Below are 23877 nucleotides of genomic sequence, written 5' to 3' on the forward strand. Positions count from 1 at the left end.
AGCAGCCTCACTCCACCCCAGAGGTGGCCACATTTTGTGTTAGGTGCCGTGTGTATCTCATTGGTGAAGCACTTTGGGATGAAACTGTGAGAGATTCTTATTAACTAACCACTTAGAGCAAACTAAGTGAGGCACTGCAGCCTAGTGGCTAGAGCATTGAACAGGGACTCAGGAGACCTGGGCTCCTGGCTTGGTCACTGGCTGCTGGTTGACCTTGGGCAAGTCACTTCCCCTCGCTGGGCCTCAGTTTCCCCATCTGTAAAATGGGGATAATGTAAAGAGCTGGGCAATCTACTGATGGAAAGAGCTAGGGTTTTAGAATTAACCAGCTTTTCTTGTAAACCTCTCCCAAGATTCTGCTAGTGCCTGATCAGCTGGTACAGGTGCCCATTTCACAGAATTCAGGCCCAAACACTTTTTCCAAAATGTTTCAAGTTGTTTGGAGTTAGCAGCTGGACTTTCCAAACATCGTGTTGCTGCAAACCAGGTCACTTTAATCAGACTGACTCAGAATCCATGGCAAACAGCCGCTCCCTCAAGAGGGCTGTGTGTATAGCTGCCATGCTTAGCACTGTACAACCGTGAAGTAATTAGCACCCTTGCAACACAGGTGAGGATTGTTGCACAGATTGAGAAACTGAGGCACAGGTTGGTCAAAGGCCTGATCCTGTTAAGTGCTAAGTGGCCACAGCTCCCATTGAAGTCAAATGGGTCTCAGCACCCTGCAGGACTGGGTCCGGAGGTCACAGTCAGTGGCATGGCCATATTAACCTTTCAGATGTTGTGGATGTATTTGACATACATGTGCATCAAGAGGGGTCAAAATGCAGGACGTAGAACCCAGGAGTCCTGTCTGCCGGGCCCCCAGTCTCATTCTCGTAGGAGGCCACGCTCTGGCCATGTGGCTTGTGGCACGCTGCAGCAGCTGGATCTATGGCCCAGCCGGGTGTGGCCCTGCTGAGTTTCCTTTCCTTCCTTCCCTCCCAGCCATTCAGACAGCGATCCGGTTGCAAGCGGAGGGGAAGAAGTCCCTGCACAAGGACCTGAAGCAGAAGCGCCGGGAGCAGAGGGAGCAGCGGGAGAGGCGGAAGGCCGCCAAGGAGGAGGAGATGCAGCGCCTCAAGCAGCTGCAGGAGGAGAAGGAGCGGAAGCTGCAGGAGTTGGAGCTGCTCAAGGAGGCCCAGCGGCAGGCAGAGCTGCTGCTGCAGGAGGAAGAGCAGCGGCGCCGGCTGCAGCACGAGGAGATGCAGAGGACCTTGGAGATCCAGCTGAAGGAGGCTGAGCAGGTTGGCGGGGAAGGAGGGGAGGTGGCGTCCATGCTAGGAGGTTTCCATTAGAGCAGGACACAGTATCTCTCTTGGTCTCCCTTGTAACTCACCGGAGACCCCGAAGTTAGTAGCAATCTGGGTCGCTACTGTTGCAGCCTCCTGGGTCTTTTAACTGGCAAACTCCAGACCCCTGTGCGCAGCAGCTCCTGGTTTCTGACACAGACCGTCCCAGGCAAAGGACCCTCAGCAGCACTGCATCCCGTTGAGGCTGCACTGGGGCGGGCTCTCCCTGCTTTTCAAGTCCAGCACAGTACTTCCTCCCTTGCTTGGCTAGTGTTTTCCTAGCCCCAGACTGCTGAGCAGTTCTCAGACCCAGGGCTACAGGGCACCCCTCCATTTTCCCCATCGGAAGGGGCTCAGTTTGCAGTTTCACCGTGCAGCTTCACAATGGCTGATAGAAATTCAAGCGCCTTGAAGGCCAGCTGGCTGGGGAAATGCAGGGCTTCAATTTCACAGTCCCGTGCAGTCCGGGGCGCTATCGTGGCGTAGCTGGCAGGGGCGGCTCCAGGCCCCAGCAAGCCAAGCGCGTGCTTGGGGCAGCATGCTGCGGGGGGGCGCTCTGCCGGTCGCCGGGAGGGCGGCAGGCGGCTCCGGTGGACCTCCCGCAGGCGTACCTGTGGAGGGTCCGCTGATCCCTCGGCTTCGGTGGAGCATCCGCAGGCATGCCTGCGGGAGGTCCACCGGAGCCGCGGGACCAGCGGACCCTCCGCAGGCACGTCTGCAGGAGGTCCACCGGAGCCACGGTACTGGCGACCAGCAGAGCGCCCCCCGCGGCATGCCGCCGTGCTTGGGGTGGCGAAATTGCTAGAGCCGCCCCTGCTAGCTGGGACATCCAAGTGGCAACAAGGACAGTCTCCTGCAGCCCAGTTTATTCCCAATTCAGCAGGAAGGCCTGCTCGGCGGCAGTGTCACATCTTTGGGGAGCAGGCTGAGGTCCCTGTTGCCTATCCCTACATTTGCTGGTTAGCTGCTGCAGAGGGTTCAGGTGTATATAGGCACCACCCCCCTAAGCAGCTAGGGACAGGGCCGGTGAATGCGTCTCTCAGCGCCCCGTAGAACCGCAAGCCGGCTGCGAAGGGACGTCCATGGCGGGGAATACGTTCAGCTCCATCTTCCTGGCAGTACAGAGAGGAGAGGCTGGATTCGGGTGGGGGCTGGGGACCCTGCACTTGGCTGTGAGCTGCCCATGCTGATCACCGTCTCCTCCCCACCCCGCGGCTCCAGGCTCGCGCCTCCATGCAGGCTGAGATGGTGCTGAAGGAGGCGGAGGCCGAGCAGCAGCGGAAGCGGATCGTGGAGCTGGAGGCGATGCAGGAGCGGCTCCAGGAGGCCCTGCACCAGGAGGTGAAGGCACGGCAGGACGAGGAGTCTGTGAGATACGCCCAGGCCAGGTATAACCAGGAAATACCTTTCTTCCTACTGACTCCTCAGTGGGCAATGCTCTAAAAGCTGGCTACAGCTCAGCTGGGACTAGAAGAGCTGGGAGCTCCCCCACAGCCACGCGCTGGTATGCTTTCCCTTGCCTAGGGGTGGCTGGGTCACATAGAGCCTTGGCTAACAGAGCTGGGTCTCTTAGGTCCGACAGTCGAGGCTCCTGCTTTTAGATCCAGAGGTCGCAGGTTTAATTCCCACTGCTGCTGACCCACTGGGGTGTGGTGTTACTCCAGCACTCCTCCACTATTCCCCACCGCGCCCCTCGCTGGGAGAGACGGCGACAGGGGAAACTGAGACCTTCTTTCGGGGCCAGTGCTCCTACACCGTTCCTTACAGTGCCCAGCCTTCCCAGCAGGGACCCCTTCCCAGCCAGTGCCTCTACGCCATTCCGTACAGCAGTTCCCACTGGAGGAGATCAGGAGTGGAGCCCATCCCCCGGCATTCTTGCTGGGCCTGGAATAGCTCCCAGCCCCGCCACGGCAAGGTTGGGCGTGTTGGTCACTTGGAGGGTGGGGTGTAGCCGCCTCTCGCTCTTTCTCGGCAGGTTGCTGGCTGAGGAGGAGGAGAAGCTGAAGGAGCTGATGAAGCTGAAGGAGGAGCAGGAGGAATACATCATCCAGACCCAGCGGGAGAAGCAGGTCCTTAAGCAGGAGATGGAAAACAAGAGCAAATATTTGGAAGAGGCCCAAAAGCAGCTGGAAGAAGTGAGAGAGAACAGGCAGAGGGTAGACCAGGATGTCATGGTGAGCATCGTACCAGCCCTACTTCCCCGTCTGCTTCCCCCGCCCCGCCCCCCTTCCCCCCGGAGAGAGATTTACCAAGCCCACCTCCTGGAAAGAAATAGGATGGCTTTACTATTCTGGAGATCGGGGTTTCCTCTCAGGGAAGATCACGTAATTTACTTTTAGCATGTGATTCTCCTTAATACTAGAAAAATGGGGCCCGATCCTGTTCTCACATGCCCTGCTGTAAATGTGGCGTAGCTGCATTGAAGTAGACGGCATTACACCCGTGTAAACACTGGTAAATCAAGGACATCGGGCCGATGGATTTCAGTGGAAAAGAACTGCCCTGTCTAAGCACGTATAAATATACCCATCGCCATAGCATCTAGGTGCTCGCGTTTTTGTTAAAGGCGCTGTTGGTGAGTGACTGGCAGCTGCTCTGATGGGCAGAGTTGCATACTCTTCCGCAGGAGCGGTATGTTCTCCTCTGTATACGAGGGAGCAGTTTACTTTAGCTTTACGGTAGCTTTGTTTGCAGCAGCAGTAGTAGCCTCTGGGTGGCAGACCAGCCAGTAGAATGAGAGATCACCGGGGTGGGCTCTCTGTGCTAACAGCTATTAGCAAAAGCAGCAAAGAATCCTGTGGCACCTTATAGACTAACAGACGTTTTGCAGCATGAGCTTTCGTGGGTGAATACCCACTTCGTCGGATGCAAGTCTTTCTTCTTCCTGCCAGCCAGGTAATTTGCATCAACACAAACACTAGCTTTTAACTTCTTAGCTGCTACCCATTCCAATGCTGGACTCTGTTTTAAAGAGATACCACACAAATCCAAAGGGTCTGAGGGTGAGAGTTTGCTTGCTTTCCCCTGCATCCTCAAGCATTCAGTCATAAAACTGTTTTGCTCTCTAGTAACCAAATCTGTCCTTAGACCCTGAAGCACAGACTGCTCACTCACAGAATCAGCATGGAGACATCCCTGTCCCAACACTATTGTCTTTCCAACAAGCTGGCCACACACAGCCATTTGGTTATAGGGCTACTCAACTTTCTTAACAGCTTTTACTTCATCTGAGACCTTCACTGAATGTTTTCTTCCATATGTTAAGAACAAGTTCCCAGAGAATATTGGCGGGAGGGGAGGAAGTGGTGGTTTGAGTGATGAGCGGTGGTTGTAAGTTTCAAGTCTACCGGGCTCGGCTGGCAAACTCTATTGTGGGAAATCTGCTGGAATGGCATCCCTAAGGGTGGGTCGCCAAACCACTGAGATGGGATTCCCTCGCTACCATGTTGCATATTGATTCATTTATTATCTGTCCGGCAGCATCTGCATAGGTGGGGCACTTTGTGGTCGTCAGTCGAGGCCAGACTCCTGCCTTGAGGGTGACAATGGAACGTTTGCGGGTAGCAAAGGCATCAAGGCGTGGGGATGGAGGGATTAGAGCCGTGAGAAAGCAGAGCCGGGGTGGCAAAGAGCAGCCTGATTAGGAAGGTGTCGGTAGCTGAGCACTGTTCTGGCCGTAGCAGACCCCATGCAAAATTCAGGACTGTCACACAAATCAAAGTGCCCCTCTGGCCCATGGGGCTTGGAGTCCCCAAAGCTGGCTCTGGTTTCCGGGTTGGTGTTGGTTCAAAGCCCTGCCAGAGCAGAGCCCAGGATAGGTCCGATCAATCTCCATTCTTCAAGGCAACGTAAGGGCTGGGCGAGGCCCAGTTTCTGTGCCGAGGAGATAGGAACTTTCTGCAGCTGGTCCAGGGCATGTGGCTCTGCACTAGGTGGATTTGCCGGCTGTGTGCATGTTACCTGCTTGTTCCTGTTCATTTCAGGCGGCCCAGAGGAAACTCCGACAGGCCAGCACCAATGTCAAGCACTGGAATGTCCAGATGAATCGACTGATGCACCCCATTGGGCCAGGAGGTGAGAGGTGGGGCTAGGACTTTGGGGCAAAAATATTCCTTAATGTGAGAGCTCATTATTTTGCAGCCATTCTGCCTTGGGATCCTTTCATATCTCACAAGCTAAACAGAGTTGGGCGTGGTCTTTACTTGGATGGAAGACCTCCAAGGAATATACATGGTGCTTGGGAACACTGGGCAGTGGGAGGCGCTCTCTTCCACACCGAATGTAAATACAAGATCCTAACCACTTGTGGTTATTAAATATTCCGTTGTGTCCCTTTTCACTGGGTTAGGAGGTGTTAAACTGAGTCTCCTAGCCAAACGACAGGGAGAGCAATTGCATTCTGACTCTTCTTTCACTTCCTGTCTTCAGTTGCCTAGTGTTGCTCTGTGCTGTTTAACAGCTGCCAGGCTGCACTCCAGAAGTAGCTGCATTTCAGGAGCAGGTGAAGTGAGAATATACAGCCAAGTTGGTGAAGTGTTTTGGGATGAATGGCCATTACATGACACTGAGAGGCTTATGGCTGTGCTGCTTCTGTCTGAAACTGCATGTGCCATGGGAAATAATCCTCTGTTTACGTCTGTTCCCAGAGAAGCGTATGACAGCGTGTGGAGGATTCCCCAGCATCCCGCCTGTGGTCCTCACCAGGAGGGAGTCGTCCCTCAAGCTCAGGCAGAGATTAGAAGATAAGAACTATGATCTTGAGAGGGAAGACAGCAAGAAGAACGTGAACAACGGCGAGACCAGGAGGCTGTCGCTATCTCCTGATATGGACACCACGGCCACAGAACCCTCCAACTAGCCTCAGCAGCATGGCAGAGCCCAGTGCAGAACTGTGGGCACCTCGGGGTGTTCAGACTAGCAAGAGTAGTCAATGTGGTGATCTCTGTAGGGAGACAAGCTGTATGTAGACACATGCCAGAGAGAAGTACAGATTCTATAGGAGATGTGTATATAATGCATCTAGGGCAGCGGTGCTTCCACTTTATGCAACTAAAGTTTGGTTGCCCCAAGAGTCACACCTGCCTTGCGGAGATACTGCAGCTTCTACCATCTGGGTTGCATAGGTGCAGCCCTTGGAGACTACAACTCCCAGCATGCTGTGCTCCGTTTTGACATGAGCACCCTGCCGCCTTCCATAGTAAAGCCGAGAGTGGCTGTGGATTGCCTTGTAGAATCCTGCAGACTGTTTGGCCCATGGACCCTGCTCTGGCCACCCCCCCGTTAGGATTTCCCAGTTGCTATTGCAACCACAGCTGTCTAGCACGCCGAGATGTAAAGTGCATGGCTCATGTCACGGTGACGTCCAAAAGAGACTTCAAAAATTGTGCTGTGCCCTATTTTGCTTATTTTATAAAGATGGCCAAGAAGGTGTTTGGGATTTTTTTACCTTAAATATCGGCAATGTCAAATCTTCCCTACTTTTCCAGGAGGAGCTCTGGGTATGGTGTGCCTTCGCACTTTTATAGAGGGAGTGGGGAGGGGCTCGTTAACAAAGATGTGCTTTCTCTAAGGCAGGGGTTCTCAAACTGGGGATTGGGACTCCTCGGGGTCGCGAGGTTATTACATGGGGGGATCGCAAGCTGTCGGCCTCCACCCCAAACCCCGCTTTGCCTCCAGCATTTATAATGGTGTTAAATATATAAAAAAGTGTTTTTAATGCGTAAGGGGGTTTGCACTCAGAGGCTTGCTGTGTGAAAGGGGTCACCACTAAAAAAAGTCTAAGAACCCCTGCTCTTAAGGTCTTCATTAGTCACTGGAGTCAAATAGATGCTAACAAAAAGGAACCAGAAATAAAGCTTTTTAAAACAATGTGACTGTAAATCTCCTTCCCCTCGGAACTGCTCCACTTCCTCTCTCCTCTTGACCCGTGCGATGTCCTACTTTCACTAGTTCTCCTTTCTCTGTAGAGTCTTCCTGAGCAGGCAAGGTCTGAACTTCTAATGCAGGGAACAATCCATTTTAAAATAAATCCTCAGGCTTCTTTATCCATCGTCAAGACCTGAGAAATGACACGAGCTGGTCATCTGTTCCTTTTGCACGGGCCCTGTATCGAGGGCAAGAGTTCATAGAAAATCAGGGTTGGAAGGGACCTCAGGACGTCATCTAATCCAACCCCCTGCTCAAAACAGGCCCAATCCTCATCTAAATCAACCAATCCCCAACTAAATCAGTTGAGTGGGGATGCCATGAAGGGTTCAGAGGTGAAGTCACCAGTGGAAACTTTGCTCTTGGCCCTGATGGGAGATGAATTAAGTACATTTCAGGATGTTCTTCTGGCTGGAGCTGCATGTGAAAGACACATTCTAGTGTGGATCTTGCTGCTGCTGCATGGAATTGCTTCAGCAGGCGAATGGTTCCAGGTCTTCACAGGCAGATGCATGGAAACACCAGCCTGTCATCACAACAGGTGCCTAGGTCAGAAAGAACGTGCAAGCCCATGATAGTGTTGGCCAAGACCTCTTGATTACTAGTGTGTAATTCAGAAGCTGCTGTCTGTCCTTTATGCAAACAGCATCAGGGCATCCAGAGTTGTCTGGTTTTATTTGGGAGCTGGGCAGAGGGAGCTAATGCTAGGACGTGCTGGCAAAGATGTAAAGATGATCAAAAGAAGATGCTGGGGCATGATTTCCCTGGAGAGAACATGTAATTACCTTTAGTGTTGAACAGGATTCCACATTCCACTCTGCTCTGCAGCGTCTTGAGCTGAATAAAGTGGGGGAGTGATAAGAGATTGTCTGTCTGGGAGGAGGCTGGCACATGCACCAGGGAGCAGATGAACAAGCTGCAGCAAGGCGCTCGATGTTTGGCAGCCATCCCCTGCTGCCTCCGTAGAATCCCACTTGCCATTCCCAGACTATGTGGGTCAGCCCAGGGACTCCTGCTCTGGAAGTGCTGCCTGCAGTGACAAGAGAGCGGCTGATTTCATCCTCTGACTGCTGTGGGGAAGATTTGGGTTTGCCCCTTGAGTCCCCCAGTGATTTTTGTCCCTCTGGGTTTCATTCTGAGATGTGGTTCATAGCCAGGGTAGCTAAGCTGGGCCTCCTAAAACGCATCTGCTTCAGGGCAGCTTTTAGAAATAAACCCCCTTTAAAATCAGAGAGGTAGCCGTGTTAGTCTGGTTCTGTAAAAGCAGCAAAGACTCCTGTGGCACCTTATAGACTAACAGACGTTTTGCAGCATGAGCTTTCGTGGGTGAATGCCCACTTCGGCATCCAAAGAAGTGGGCATTCACCCACGAAAGCTCATGCTGCAAAACGTCTGTTAGTCTATAAGGTGCCACAGGATTCTTTCCCCCTTTAAAATTAATATTAAATAGAAAAGTTCTGCCCATTTAAGAAAAGTCTTGTTATTGGGAATTCCTGGGCAGCTGCAGTGTATTGGTCCGCCTTCTGCCTCTTGCATACAGCCCTGGCTTCTCCTGGTGTGATCCTTTCCGGGGTGTCTTCCTTCCACAAGGGCCTTAACTGTGCTCAGAACAGAGTCCAGAAACTGTAACCAGCCCACATCGCCTCTGGCATTCCCAGCCATCAGCTACTTGGCATACGATGGCTTGTGATACTGACCTCCTTTTGTAAAGCTGTATAAGAGCTGGGTATCATTATTCGACAACCACTGTGCTTTGAAAATACCGACCCCTCTCTTTGGAGCTCAAGGAGAACCCCCATTCACTGCAGCAGGAGGGCTTATGACCTCTCCAGGCGAGAAGCCCTTAGAGCGTGCAGAGAGAGACGCGCAAGTCTAACAGTCCATCCGGAGCAGGGTAGCAGCCATGTGTACTGAATGGGTCATGGGGGCTGAATTCCCCTCTCTGCCCTGTGGGGGAATTCCCCACTGGGTTTGGATGGTGGGCATGGTGGTGGGCCCCGCTCAGGGAAGCCTGCCCTGCCACTGCCTGTGGTGTAAAGATAGAGGCGGGAAGGATGGCCCAGTGGTTAGGATGTTAGCCAGAGACCTGGCTTCAAGCCCCTATCGTGCCCCACACTGTGTGACCATGGTGGGTAAGTCTCTTAGTTCCAATTAGGCTTTTGACTGAAAACAATGGAAGTTAGGAGCCGAAATACCTTTGTGGATCTGAGCCTTAGCTTCTCTGTGCTTTAGTGCCCTGTCTGTACCATGGGGCTAACTGCCCTGCCTGCCTCTCAGGAGTGCTGCACGAATAAACACATTAATGATTGAGGTGCTCAGATACTACAGTAATGGAGGCATCTACATAGCTTCGATATCTGCCTAGCTTTATAGGCCCTCAGTCTCCAGGACTGTCCAGCCATCCTCATTTCAGGGCCGGGCTCTGTCTACTTAGGGGGCGAGCCAATGCTCACTGAAGGCAAGGAAAAGCCTCCCATTGACTTCAGTGGGTGTCTGTGTTGCAAGCTCAGGAGCAGGTGCACCTGCTGACTCTTTGAAAGCTTTTGCCCGCATGTTGTCTAGATCATCTCATTTCCTCCCTGGAGAAGATTAAGAACACGAGCCAAAGTCATGAAAGTGCCAACGCCAGCATCACTTTTTCCAAGCACCTCTGTTTAAATATAGTTCTACTAGCCTGTGGCTTGGGGCACTTTATTGCATTGGGCACAGGGCGTCCGCTCCAATAAAGAACATTTTGAAAGCTGGTGCAGATAGAAAATCTTGCTGTAAAAGGCTAGGTCGAAGTCAGCCCAGTGAGCGCCGAGGAGCTCTGCACAGCTTGGCAATAAAACTCCAATCTCTTTCCTACCTTGAGCTGCTCTGGGCAGCTCCCCACAGAACTATGTATTTTAACGCTGTTCCTTTACTATGATGTTTTAATTAAACCGAGCGCGAGGGAAGCCATTGGCTGCGGCAGGTTTGTTTATGCTGGTTTGGGGCCGCACAGCTGTTCTTGAATAAAGAGACTGTGTGTGTCAGCGTCAGTGCTGATTTTTGCTGAGTGGCCCCTCTGTAAAAACACCACAGACCCACACTCGATACAAAAGCACTGCAGATGGGAGAGGATTTGCTGCCCTGCATTTCTCCTGACTGCACAAAATAACCATGCTCATGTGATGTCAAGGGGCTGTCCACCTTTTCCAAACCTGGAGTCCTCTCCCATCCAGCAGCCCAGAGCCCATCTGCTCCTATTTAGAAAGGACAAGGTGGTCATGACCCACCCCCTGGCTCATGACTACCAGCTTGAGAACCCCAAGGAGGATGAGAACTGCCCACCAAGGGGCTCTGGAGTAGTGGATGTACATCAGCTGGTAAGCCAGAGACACTGAAGCAGGGCATGCTGAATCCCTTGAGTCTTTCACACACAAGGTGCAGGGGAGAGAAGAATGCTCTGATTAGTGGGTAAAGAAACATCCCTGTCACAGAGGAGCACTGGGGCCTGGTGATTGGACTCGGCTCGCTGACAGGAGACTGGATTTTGTTCGAATGCCTTCTGAAGACAAGGGGCAGACGCCCTTTGTGGTGGCTGGTCTCTTGCAAAGGGAAATGCCCAGCAGTGCCGTAATGAGAGGTTACTTTTTCTGACCTGGCCGATGAGGTGATGGCTTCAATTAGGAGGCAGTGGGAGTGAATGATTCTCAAGCAGGGACTTATCTTTGCACCCAGGGAGGATCTCCTTTGTTGGAGGATGGGTTTCTTAACCCTGGAAAGTGACGGGCCATTGACTCTGAGAAATCTTTACACAAGGGGCTTTCCTGGATAAGCCGCACTCTGCCTGAAAACAACAGGGAAGGACGCAGGCTTCAACCTCCACTGGAAATTCAGGGACTGGAGCCACAAGTCTTCTCCATCAGCCGCATTACGTGCTATCTATGCACTGATCTGCATTTTCCAGGCCTCTGTCATCGGGGTAAGTAGGGGCCGTACCCCACCACACCCGTGCTCTAAATTCCTGGGAGTCCTCCCCAGTGCAGGAGGAAAAGGTAGCTGTCAGCCCACATAGGGATTCACCTCCCCATTGGTTGGGAGCAGTAGCCATGATGCAACTGACTAGCTCGTGATTTACACCCTCCAAAAGCGAGCCCTAAAAACCCGGGTGGAATATCTGCCTCAAACCCCTTTTATTTCCCCAGCAGAGGGGCTGCCCCCTGGATTATTTTTTTAAAATAAGTGTCGTTTTTCACTTAATTCCTCTCCCATGCAGCACAAGAGGTTGGCATGTTAATTACTTCAAGTGAGAACAGGCACTGAGTAAATAGACAGCTCTTGTGTCAGCACTTTCCTTTGATCAGTGGCTGACTTCAGATGTGTCTTGGTTGTGCTGCCTCCAACACAGAGCGGAAAGAACTTTGACTGCAGGCCGAGTCAGCAGTTTTGGGGCCGTAATCTGCTACTGCAGAGATTTGAACTAGGAATAGTGTAGAATGCAAGGATCACAAGTGAGAAATCAGGTGAAACACCGTGGGCCTTCTGCATTTAAACATCCCCTGCTGTTTCAACACACACACAGATCAGTTATTTTGCTGGGTCTCATCCTGTCTTAGTTGGATCTGAGTGTCCCAAGCTGTGGTCCCTAGTCCACTTTCTGGTGGGTTGCAGAGAGCTGGCGGCCAGCCACATGGGTGCTGGCCCCACTCCTTGCTTCTACCTGCTTGGATTGCCTCACTGACAGCATTGTCCTAATGTTACTTTGCCAGGTCAGCAGTTACTGTCGCTGCTATGAGGCGGAGCATCCTGCTGTCCCCGCTGAGAGAGGCAGCGTTCAGAGGCTCATCACTGTATGGGGACATGGGCCGCGCTATGGGAAAATACAAGAGCTGCTGAAGTCGGCCCTGATCCTGGAAGCTCTTAGGCATCTGAGTAACTTTATGCCCATGTGGGCTCCTGTGTGAAACACCCTTTGTGTTCAAAGGGTGGGAAGTTGCTCCTGTGCATAAGGCTTTGCAGACTCCGAGCCTTGGCATGGAAACTCCTTAGGACAGTGGTTGTGGTCCTGATTCTGCCTCAGTTGTAAATCAGAAAGACTGAAGCCAGTGGAGTTAGAACTGAGCCCTTTGTGTTTAGCATCATGCTCCCTGCATTGCTGCCTGGAATGCACCCTCTTCTGTTCTAGTTCCCCCCACACACACCTTTTGGGCCAGTTTCTGAACTTGGTTACACCAGTGTAACTCACAAGTGACTCCTCTTCATTTACACTGGGGTAGCCAACAGCAGGATCAGGCCCAACGTTTGTCATTTTTCCATCTGCAACCTCACATCTCTGATCAGCAATCGTTAGTACATCCAGGAGGCCACAGAGGTAGGTAACGTGGCACTGTACAGCTGTTAATCTAGACCAGTCCAAGAGCAGAAATCAAAGCCTGAAGGAGGTCGTAATTTAGTTCAGCGCAAGGATGGGGCAGCTTGTGGCCATTCAGGGAATGGAAATTTGGGTTAGGAGACAGCTGAAGGCTGAGAATGGTAGCTGGGAATCAGTCCTAGAGCCTCCATGGTGGCCCTGCAGCTCCTGTTGAATTTAAACCTGTGGGAGGGGTGAGCGCACACCTGAGTAGCTCCTGGGATCCAGCCCAGAGTCAGGAATGGGCCTAGGAGTCAAAGGGGCGTGCTCGGGAGAGGAGGAGTGTCAGGAGAGAGAGGGAGGCATAGGGGTGACAGAGGTAAAGGCAGGAGCAATGCAGAGGCTCTGAAGTGGAGGCAGAGAAGCTGGAATTGCAGAAGCAGGGAAATGAATGCAGTGATCCGAGACCACACCGAGGTGAGGACAGAAGAGGCATCTGCATTGCATGCTAAGGCTCCATCTTTCGTTGTCTTGGGCAGGTAATTGTCTCACTATTAAGTATCTTCCAAGTGCCAGTACAGAGGGGCCTGGAGCATGTATCTGATTGGTCAGAGCAGGGACCTGGTAACCAGGACTCCCAGGTTCTATTTCTTCTTCTGGTGGGAATGTGGTCCAGGGATTAGAACAGGAGATGGGATGCCAGGACCCCCAGCTTCAATTCCTGGTTCTGCCACTGATGCACTGCATGACCTTCGACAAGTCACTTTCCTTTCTCCCTCGTCAGAGGGGGAAAATACCTGTCTTATGGGGCTTATATAGACACTGGTTGAAAAGTGGTTTGAGATCCTCCACTGCAAGCTGCTGGCCAGGCACAAAGTAGTAGTTTTAACAATACAATCAGCACAGCCCAAAAGCAAATTCACAAAGCAGGAGTCCTGCTGCAGATCCTATAAAGATAGATAAGAAGCAGTACATAGCAGGGTCAGTTCAGAAGCAAGGGCTACCCTTAGGACTAAGCAGTTCAGGAGCCTTTGTAACACTTATCGGGGTGGGTTCTGATTGTTGAGCCTGTAAATTTCTTGAGACAAGGTCTGTTTATCCTCTTTGTTCTACCTAATCTACAGCGTATTTACAGGGCTCCCAGCGCCACAGTCCATCAGCACTAAACCTTCCGGTGCCCAGAATGCTGCTACCGCTCAGTAAATAATTTGTCGCCATTAATAATTTCATGGCCTAAGATCAGCAGCAGCCTGTATCATTTGGTCATATTCTTATCCTCGTTCTCATACCAGCGCTGGTTGCGGGTGTGACCAACTGGCCCAGTAACCCCACTGGCCAGTTGCCAGTCTGTTGTGAGTGGACCCAGTGGCGCCGGAATTTCTTAACCACAGTGACTTTACTGGTCAAATGCTCACCCGTTACAGATCTCGGAACAAACAACAAAAGTCCAGAGCTGCCCCGTGCCCTCATCTGAGCTTGCCTTGGCTGGAGGCTGCGGTTTGTCAGTGTTTCAGGCTGGGCCGAGTCCCTCCTGCCCCTTCTGCCCTGCACATCCTCCTTATACCGGTATGTCTGAGGGCTGGCTCCCCTCCATGCAGCGGTCCCTGACTCTGAGGAGTTCTAGCCCTTACCAGTCTTGTGGGTGTCCCCCCCAGTTTAGAGACTAGGTTCTGGTGGCTGGGCTAGCAGCTGAGAGACAATCAAAGTGGCTGGCCCCAGATCACTCTGTGAGGGCGTAGGGACCATCCGTTGCTGAACTGCCTGCAACGCTCTTGGGCAGGTCCAGGCTTGTGCATCACAGCACCCTGCATTTCCCCATCTAGTATAAGAACAAGACAGCGTTCGGAGCTTGACATAGCCCCATCCCATGCTGTCACTGTGAGCTCAGGCCCTGATCCTGCATTGCTCACTGTCCCACAAACCCCTCTGCCTGCTCAGTCAGCACTCCCTGCAGGAGCAGAGGCATAGACTTCCCTCAGAGGACCCACAGTGCACACGCTCTCTTTAGTCACCCGGCCACACTAGCCCTTTTAAAGAGCCAGTCTGCCCATGTGCGGCTGGTTCAGGCAAGAAATTCACAGGTTAGCACACAATGGACTAGATCCCTCACTTGAGCCACTGCTGCAGACTCAGGTTTGCCAGACATCCGGGGGGCGGCGCTGCCATCTGCTTAAAAGCATCTGACAAGTGGCTATTCCCCCACGAAAGCTCATGCTCCAATATGTTTGTTAGTCTATAAGGTGCCATGGGACTCTTTGCCACTTTGACTTTCTCATGTTTCCCATATAATTATAAAATAAATCGATTGGAATGTAAGTATTGTACTTACATATCAGTGTGTGGTATACAGAGCAGTATAAACAAGTCAGTGTCTGTATGACGTTAGTCTGTACTGACTTTGTTACTGCTTTTTCTGTAGCCTGTTGTAAAACTAGGTAACTATCTCGATGAGCTGAGGTCCCCCCCTGGAAGATCTCTGCGCACCCCTGGGGTACACGTACCCTGGCTGAGAGTGAGAACTGCTGCTCTAACAGACCCATTGCACACCCACCCCAGCAGGCCTTCCCTACCCAGCATGCTTTGCTAACAGCCTACAAGTCCCATGAGCCTCCTGGCAGAGTTTCCCCGCCCCCTCCCTCCCGCCGACTTTCTGGCTTCGCATTGTCCTGAGCGCCCGCCAGGGGGCGCCGGGCCCTGCTGAGGGCCGTGCCTTCTCCTGCGAGGGGAGGGAGGGAATGGGCTTGGGCCGTTGCTGTGGCGATATGCTAATATAGCCCAGGCGCTGCTGATTGGCGAGTTGGGGATGGGCACGCGGTGGCGTCAGGGCGGATGCGTGTGACGTATTGGTGGGGGTGTGGCTAGGGGGAAAAGTTCTGGGCTGAGCTGGAGCTTGGGGGGGAGGTCGGAGCCTCCGCGTCCGGCAGCAGGTGAGGGGGGGAAGGGCCCCCAGTCCCCCCGGGACCCCTCTGTCCTGAGGCCCACTGCGGGGAGGGGGATCCCTCTGCCCGGCACCCCAAACCCCCCTCCGCATCCCCCAGCCCCTTCCGGGGGGACCCCTCTGCCCAAACCCCCAGCCCTCTCTGCGGGGGGACCCTTCCCGGGGGGGACCCCTCTGCCTGACACCTCCAAACCCCCCTCCGCATCCCCCAGCCCCTTCCGGGGGGACCCCTCTGCCCAAACCCCCAGCCCTCTCTGCGGGGGGACCCTTCCCGGGGGGGACCCCTCTGCCTGACACCCCCAAACCCCCCTCCGCATCCCCCAGCCCCTTCCGGGGGGACCCCTCTGCCCAAACCCCCAGCCCTCTCTGCGGGGGGACCCTTCCCGGGGGGGACCCCTCTGCCTGACACCTCCAAACCCCTCTCCGCATCCCCCAGCCCCTTCCGGGGGGACCCCTCTGCCCAAACCCCCAGCCCTCTGTGGGGGGCTCTTCCCGGGGGGGACCCCTCTGCCTGACACCTCCAAACTCCCCTCCGGATCCCCCAGCCCCTTCCCGGGGGGACCCCTCTGCCCAAACCCCCAGCCCTCTTCCGGGGGACTTCCCGGGGACCCTCTGCCTGACACCCCCAAACCCCCCTCCGCGTCCCCCAGCCCCTTCCGGGGGGACCCCTCTGCCCAAACCCCCAGCCCTCTCTGCGGGGGACCTTCCCGGGGGATCCTCTGCCTGACACCTCCAAACTCCCCTCCGGATCCCCCAGCCCCTTCCCGGGGGGACCCCTCTGCCCAAACCCCCAGCCCTCTCTGCGGGGGGACCCTTCCCGGGGGGACCCCTCTGCCTGACACCTCCAAACCCCCCTCCGCATCCCCCAGCCCCTTCTGGGGAGACCCCTCTGCCCAAACCCCAGCCCTCTCTGTGGGGACCTTCCCGGGGGACCCTCTGCCTGACACCCCCAAACCCTCCTCCGCGTCCCCCAGCCCCTTCCGGGGGGACCCCTCTGCCCAAGCCCCAGCCCTCTCTGCGGGGGGACCCTTCCCGGGGGGACCCCTCTGCCTGCCACCCCAAACCCCCTCCGCATCCCCAGCCCGCTCCGGGAGACCCTCTGCCCAAGCCCCAGCCCTCTGCGGGGACCCTTCCGGGGGGGACCCCTCTGCCTGACACCCCCAAACCCCCCTCTGCATCCCCCAGCCCCTTCCGGGGGGACCCCTCTGCCCAACCCCCAGCCCTCTCTGCGGGGGGACCCTTCCCGGGGGGACCCCTCTGCCCGGCACCCTCAAACCCCTCTCCGCATCCCCCAGCCCCTTCCGGGGGGACCCCTCTGCCCAACCCCCCAGCCCTCTCTGTGGGGGGCTCTTCCCGGGGGGGACCCCTCTGCCTGACACCCCCAAACCCCTCTCCGCATCCCCCAGCCCCTTCTGGGGGGACCCCTCTGCCCAAACCCCCAGCCCTCTCTGCTGGGGATCTCTAAGCCCAAGCCCCTCTTCCCCCAGCTCTCTGTGGGGGGACCCCTCTATCCCCAGCCCTCTCTCTGGGGGGTACCCCTGTGCCAGCTGCCCCCAGTTCCCTCTGGGGGGAACCCCTGCGCCTGCAGCCGTCCCCCCTGGAGTAGTGGGAGAGGGGGAACCCCTCTGCCTGCAGCTGCCCACCCCAGAGTAGGGGGGAGGGAGAACCTCTCTGCCCACAGCTCCCAGCATTCTCCTCCTGATCTGTCTGAAGGAGGAGTGTGAGTGAAGTGGGACTGGCTCTGGTAATGGGGTGTTGAAAGGCAGGTGGAGGGTCTGAAGCGAGTGTCATCAGGTACAAGATTCTAGGGGGAGAGGTGTAACCATGGAGGGATTAGTGGTCAGAGCAGGGCATGGGAGAGAGAGGATGCCTGGGTTCTATCCCAGCTCTGGGGCAAGGGTGTGATCTTGTGGCTTGAGCAGTCCACTGTGGACATAGGGCTGGTAGATTCCACTGTCTGTCTCAGTGACCTACCACAAATCTCATTTCCTCTCTGTGCCTTGGTTTTCCTGTCTATAATATGACGGTGACACTTCCTTGTCTCTCTATTGTAGTCTCAACACCCTTTAGAACTATATATAGAGATCACACCACCCACCTAGGAAATACAGCCATGTCTGGGGTGGGATCCAGCAGAAATATAACTGTGCATCAATGCTACACAGATGTTTAGGACAGCAAGTAAATAAACTGGTATCTAGACAAAACTGCTTGTAGGTGAGGTCAGAAAAACAGCCCTTGCTTACTTCCCAGTTAGGCTGCAAGTTTTAATTAATTGATTAATTATATGTTAAGTGCCTGGAGATTCTTGGATGGAAGGCAAAGGAATGTAAAGACACAAGACAGCCAGCCAGCGTCCTAGGTTAGAGACGAGTTTCTTTCACCCCTCACCTCCTTACTCATGTATTTGACTTAGTCTTGTTGCATCTTTTTTTATTCCACACTGATCAGGTCCCAACTCCTTGCTGCAACAGCTGACTCCTTTGTATTACAGTGTTCGGCTCTGCCTCAGAACTAGAGAGCTTTCCCCATCCAAGTGTACTGTCACAGCCGCTTTCCCTAGCAGGATTCCTCCTGCCTGTCTGCAGTGGAAAGGGATGGTCAATCTGCCTTCCTGACCTTGCTGCTCTTTCGACAGCTGGTGCTGAGTGAGTGTCCCTCAGATCATACAAAACTGCCCTCTGCACTTTCAATGTGAGGATCTCAAAGCACTTCAGACAGTAGAGAATTAAGCCTTGTAACCTTGATGTAGGTGTGTAGTACCATCTATTTTATAGATGGAGAAACTGGGGCATAGAGAGGTGAAACGGCCGGCGTCACCGTTAGTAGTAGAGCAGGGGCTAGAACCTGCATCTCTTGATTCCAATCCTGTGCTTTAAGTGCACAATTGTTTTTCCTCATTCTTATTAATAAAGCCTGCCTTATTATTTTGTACGACTGTAGTTTAGTAGCTGAATTGCCTGCATTGACTTCGTCTACCATGGCAGACTAAAACAACGTAGAGTGACCCTTTAACAGCCCATCTTGTCTGATCAGACAGGCACATATCTTCCCCTCCAACTGCCGTGTCATGGGCAGAGCCCTTGTGAAAGGGGCTAGCTAGATAACCGAAGAGCTCTACTGTACGGTAGAGCAAGTACAGGAGGTGCAGTGGCACAGCAGACTCTCCCCCCACTCCCGGGTTACCGTCAACATACATAAGCGCTGACCTGGAGGGATCGTCTTAGCATGGAAAGGGAATTCAAGTATCTCTTAGTCCCTTGTTGGTAGGGAGGCCAGTGGTGATGGTTCTTGTCACCAGACCCCTGTCCTTTAGAGGCTGGTCTGAGACCAACCAGTTTCATTTCCCATTGGCCTCTGGACGGCTGTCAGATAGTAATGATTTCTGGCCATTCCCCACCTGGATTTTGAACAGGTGACCCTGATGCGACCCTCCATATTCTGTTTCCAATTGCTGGAACCGACTCATACTCATCCTCCTCTCGACACCAGGTTGAAGGCCTCCAGATGCAAATGTACTGAAAGCTAGGTGAGTTTCTTCCTTAACAGAGCCTGTCAACCTGGAAGAATAGAGGAAGCTTTGGGGAGGAGCTGGGATGTTGTTGGGCTTTCTTTCATGCTCTGTTGAGTTGGTGCAAGTATCGCCTTGCACCAAGTGCCGACGGGGCATGTCCTGACATTTGGCTGAGAGCAGAGCAAGGTGAACTAATGACTTAATATTGATTTTCAGTTTTGTCTGTCTCTGTTGGCAGTTGGAGCTCGGACGGTGTCATAAGGTGTGTGTAGTCAGGGTGTGACTTGCATTCTGATTGGCAGTGTCTGTGCTGGGTCTCCTGTAGAGCTTTGTGTTACAGGGTTGGGGAAGGTTTTTACTGGTAGCAGAGATGAAGGAAGTATGCTTGGGTTCAAGGCACCTGGGTGTGTTGTTTATCTTACTACCCAGGAATAATAAAATGTGCAGACTTGGACTTACGGTACAATTGTTTTCCCTTTTAGGAGGAAGCGGGAGGAATATTCTGCAACCCTAATGTCCTGTTTACAAAGGCAATTCATTTTACTTAATTTTTAGAATAGTTGCTACAGCAGAGGATTGGGAATCAAGAATCCTGGATTCTCTTCATTGTTCTGCCACTGACTCACTCAGTGACCAAAGGGCACATTATAAGACTACAGAAATGTAGATCTGGCAGGGACCTTGAGGTCACCTTGAAAAGTGAAATGATTCACAGAGAGAATGTTCATTTCACCTCTCTGTGCCTCAGTTTCCCCACCTTTAAGATGGGGATAATACTTGCAGGGAGACTTTGAGTCTTAATTACTAAGTGCGAAGTACATTGAGATCCTTGCCTGGAGTCAGAACTACTGAACTGCCTATTTAATGCCCTGTGCTGCTAATAGTTAATGGCGATTCTCCTTTAGGGGTCTATACTTTAGGAAGACCTGAGGATTGTCCCTGCTGTTGTTATGCAGTTGCAAGTGGTCACAAACAGCAGCATAGTGACAGCCATGAAGCTGTAGGTGGCTACAGATTTGTGACTGTATTAGGTATCATTCAAAGGTCTTTCAGACCTGACCAAGCAATTGCTAGTTTTCGTCTTTAAGCCAGCTCTCTCTAGGCTTAGTCTAATGCTTAGTCTACCCTGGCGATAAATTGATCCCCGATAGATCGATCACTACCCACCGATCCGACGGGTAGTGTGGACGTACCTTTGATAACTGAACTGGTTTATTTCCAGATACTCAACTAGCTTGCGGTTCTTCTAATACTGAAAGATGTATTACTCTGAAATGGGGGCTTTCTTATTGGCACGGAGGAGCAGCTGAGCCCATATAATACTGGGAAGGGAACAAAGGTTCAAGATGCATCTGTGTACTCAGCATCTTTGTTTAATCTCAGTGTTGGTTATGAAACCCAGTTATTCTGGTGTGTTTAAAAATACGCCCTATTTTCTCTAAGTCCCCTAGTTCTGAATTGTTTATTAGCTGTTTTCTCCAGAACCTGGTAGCTCGTTGCTTCACTCTTCTATGCTTGGAGCGGTTTCCCTGTGTTATGATGCTATTTTCCTGGTCATCAGAGAAGCCCCTAGGTGCCGTTTCTCTGTTGAATCTGTGAGTTTTAGCAACTTGGTTGCTCCAAATAGTCACTGGTAAGTGTAAATAGTCACCTGAAGAGTAAGATTAAGTATCGTTCTAATGCATACATCTTCTCACATCCAGCACTGACAGGACACTCCTCAGCACCTGGGCTAAGGGGCGCCCACACCTACACCCCCCCACACACACCTCTTCATGCCTAACATTTCTAAGAAGCATCAGTATCTTTAATACCAACTCTATGTTATCGTCAAGGTCCAATGTATTCAGCCGGTAGTTTCTTATGGTGTAAGTCAGTGATGAGGATCTTCTAACATTACACCTGATCTCGGACCAATGACTTGTTGATATTTCAGCTAAGAGCTATGACTTCCGTTGATGGCAGCTATAGTACAGTCCATGAAAGAGTCTTTAATAAACATCTGCAACTGCTGAACAATTCTGTTCTTCTCAGGCCTTTGCCTTCCACAAGACTGGGGGCATTACCCTAGAGTACAGTCTGAGCATGCAATAAGGGTCTATATAAACTTCAGAGTTGTAGTTCAATCTGCTCCTGTTCTTCCTATAGCACAGAAATAGCTGGGCTTCATGCACATCGATGGTGATTTGTGTTGTGTTCTCTTGCAGTTTTCTTCAATTTGCAGCTCTTTGTGCTGGTATGGTAACTACATGGTAGCTTTCACCAACAGGCAAACAGGGACAGCTGTTCCAAAGAGGTAACCCTTCCCTTTGTGTGCATGTGGTTTACAAAAACTTTTGCCCTATCGCGTTTTTTAAAAAAACTCAGTGTGGGATAAGTGTGTGAATTATCTTTAAGATCTGTTCCATGCTTTTTGGAGGTCGTCTTAGTGTCTGCAGAATTTTAAGCTTTCCCCTTTAAGTCAGTTTCTATTCTTATGTCTATATTATTTTCTGACTGTTAGCTTTATGGAGCTGCATAGACAGAATGACGTGCTCTGAGTGACATAGCCTGTCCCCACTCATCTCTGACGTATAATGAAGACAGGCTAAAAATCATTGTTAGCTGTTTCCAGTGACTGGAAGTTGGAACTAGACAAATTCAGACTGGAAATTAGATGTACATTTTGAACATGTGAGTAATTAACCATTGGAACAGTTTGCCTAGGCTTGTGGTAAATTCTCCATCACTTGCCATTTTTAAATCAAGGTTGGATGCTTTTCTAAAAGACGCGCTCTAGTTAAGCAGTAATTATTTAGAGGAAGTTCTCTGGCCTGTATTATGCAGAAGGGTAGACTAGCTAATCACAATGGGCCTGTCTGTCCTTAGAATCTATGAATTTCACTGCATTTTAACAGAAACATCAGCTGTTTTGAGATTGTGGGTGGGGCCTGGGGTTATAGAAAGAGTTTAGATAAACTGCTGTGACTATTTTTCCACCACTCTGACTACTGCGTCTACAGCATTTATTCTTATGTAACTGCCTCCTTTACATGGGACAAAAGCAAGTGAGTTCACTGCAGAGATGAAATGGGGTTTGTTAGGACATCATGGGACATGTGCTCTGAGAACTCTTGTTTTTTTTCCCCCTAGGCTTTTGAGTTAGCTCACAAAGTACAATGCAGTCACATGGCAACCAAAACATTGTGTGTAGGCTTGATTTCTTTCTGCCACAGCGCACATCATGGTAACTTAGCTGAACGGGCTGCAGTTTGCTCATGTAAAACAAAATGTGAGTTTTCCTAAAGTGTGTGCATCTGTTTCTGCTGGGGGGGTTTAAGTATTCAAAACATGAGCCTCTAAAAATGTTTATAGCACGTGGAAAGGATTTTGTAATGATCCCGTATGAGGCTTTGATCATAAAGCCATTGTTATACAAAATAGCTTACTGCTGTTCACTGGTATCCTTTTTCTAGGATGCTGCTTGGGATTTCTTGTTGACAAAACTGTTTATACAGTACATCTGTTGTGCTATGGAAAGTGTATATTCTGTGGCTTTTGAATTATGGATTGGAAATCTGCATTCTTAGAAACCAAGTGACTAGCAGTAAAGGAGATAAGTGGAGGCCTTTACTCAGTAGATCCAATTGCAGTTAGCTTCTCTATGAAATCCTTTAAATTAGGAAGGAGGAGGTCCCCACATTCAGGACTGAGAGCTCATTCTGCTGCCAGTGAAACTCTGCCTTGCTCTGAATGCAGAGCTGTGAGGGGCTTGGTTTGATTTGTGATTTGGATTGTTGTCTACCCAGGTCACAGCACAGACAAGCTTGCTAAAGTTCAAGCCACAGGTTGGAGAGATTCTTGACTAGGTATATAGCCAATTCATTGTAAGGTACTTAGCAGCAGTGTGCTTTTCTACAAATTAAATGTTCAAAAATTACTTGCCCTTCTTGCAATAAGCTCTTAAAATCTTTAAAGTCATGGAAGAGCAGTAACGACTTCCAGAGTTAAGGATTAGCAAAGATGTCTAAGAGCTGATTTTTTTTTTTTCCAAAAAGCTCTAAAATGCACTGGTAGATTACTTTGAAAATCCCTGTGCCACATCAGGGTTCTGGGTAGAGTTAGTGGTGCAAATTTGGGGCCTTTGGGTCAAGGGACTATGAAATACACCTCCCTCAATTACTTGATTGTAATGTGGGTCTGTGTGGCACTGCTGAGAGTGCGAAACAGATTGCAAGGCAGAGATGGGGGGAGGCTGGAAGAGCATGTCAGTTTCAAGACCACTTTTCAAAATGCTGTAAAACTTACAGGTGCACGAAAAGTGGCTGGGAATGTGGTATGCCACTTGAGGGCCTGTAGAACAGTTTGTGGGATGAACTTGAGGCCGTTTGGTCAGGCCTGTTCCTGAGGTACAGCATCTCCCAATCCCCTCCAAATCATTTCGTCAGTGAGATGCTGAACCACATGCTGTACCAGTAACACATGTCTGGAAGTTAATTGCTGGTGGCACAGTAAGGGAAGGGCAAGAGGCCTGCCGTGTATCATAATGTGTCTCTAGATACCGCGTTATGATGGTGTGTCATGTTTCCTGGGTAGCGATAACTGAGTGGAGTGGCTGTATTATGTGGAAAGTATCACCTTAGTTCTGCATGTTCTGGCTTGCCAATGTTTGTGTTTTGGCAACTCTCACGTTCTTGAGGAGACCAGGGCAGTGCTGGAACTCCATGTTAACAAAGCTTTTCTAGGTGTGATGGGGATGGTTTGTAGAGATTTTCGCCTCTTGTCTGTTGTGTGCATTTGGCTCAGGTTGTGAGAGCATGAAAGCTGTTACCACTTGGTGACTGACATGTGTTGCAAGTCAGATGAGTATGTG

General features: G+C 51.7%; 2 protein-coding genes across 7 annotated transcripts in view; both read left to right on the forward strand.

Annotated features, from left to right (window-relative positions):
• The window catches only part of DEF6 (DEF6 guanine nucleotide exchange factor), a 38702-nt gene extending 31503 nt beyond the window's left edge, over positions 1-7199 (forward strand). For all 3 annotated transcript variants that reach the window (XM_039534860.1, XM_039534861.1, XM_039534862.1), the window contains 5 exons: positions 988-1286; positions 2553-2719; positions 3307-3505; positions 5315-5405; positions 5978-7199. In XM_039534860.1, coding sequence (XP_039390794.1) covers positions 988-1286; positions 2553-2719; positions 3307-3505; positions 5315-5405; positions 5978-6189 — 968 coding nt within the window. In that variant the 3' untranslated portion in view covers positions 6190-7199. The remainder of the gene's footprint in view (positions 1-987; positions 1287-2552; positions 2720-3306; positions 3506-5314; positions 5406-5977) is intronic.
• Positions 7200-15427: 8228 nt separating this feature from the next.
• The window catches only part of PPARD (peroxisome proliferator activated receptor delta), a 37785-nt gene continuing 29335 nt past the window's right edge, over positions 15428-23877 (forward strand). Inside the window, exons 1-2 of one of the 4 annotated variants that reach the window (XM_039535816.1) lie at positions 15462-15500; positions 21233-21321. The gene's annotated coding sequence lies outside the window, so the exon portion shown is untranslated. Of the gene's footprint in view, positions 15501-17806; positions 17874-19006; positions 19041-21232; positions 21322-23877 lie in introns of those variants that run through there. The other 3 variants (XM_039535817.1, XM_039535815.1, XM_039535818.1) reach the window with 3 other exon arrangements.

This window comes from Mauremys reevesii, linkage group 4, assembly GCF_016161935.1.
Source record: "Mauremys reevesii isolate NIE-2019 linkage group 4, ASM1616193v1, whole genome shotgun sequence".
Lineage (NCBI taxonomy): Eukaryota > Metazoa > Chordata > Testudines > Geoemydidae > Mauremys > Mauremys reevesii.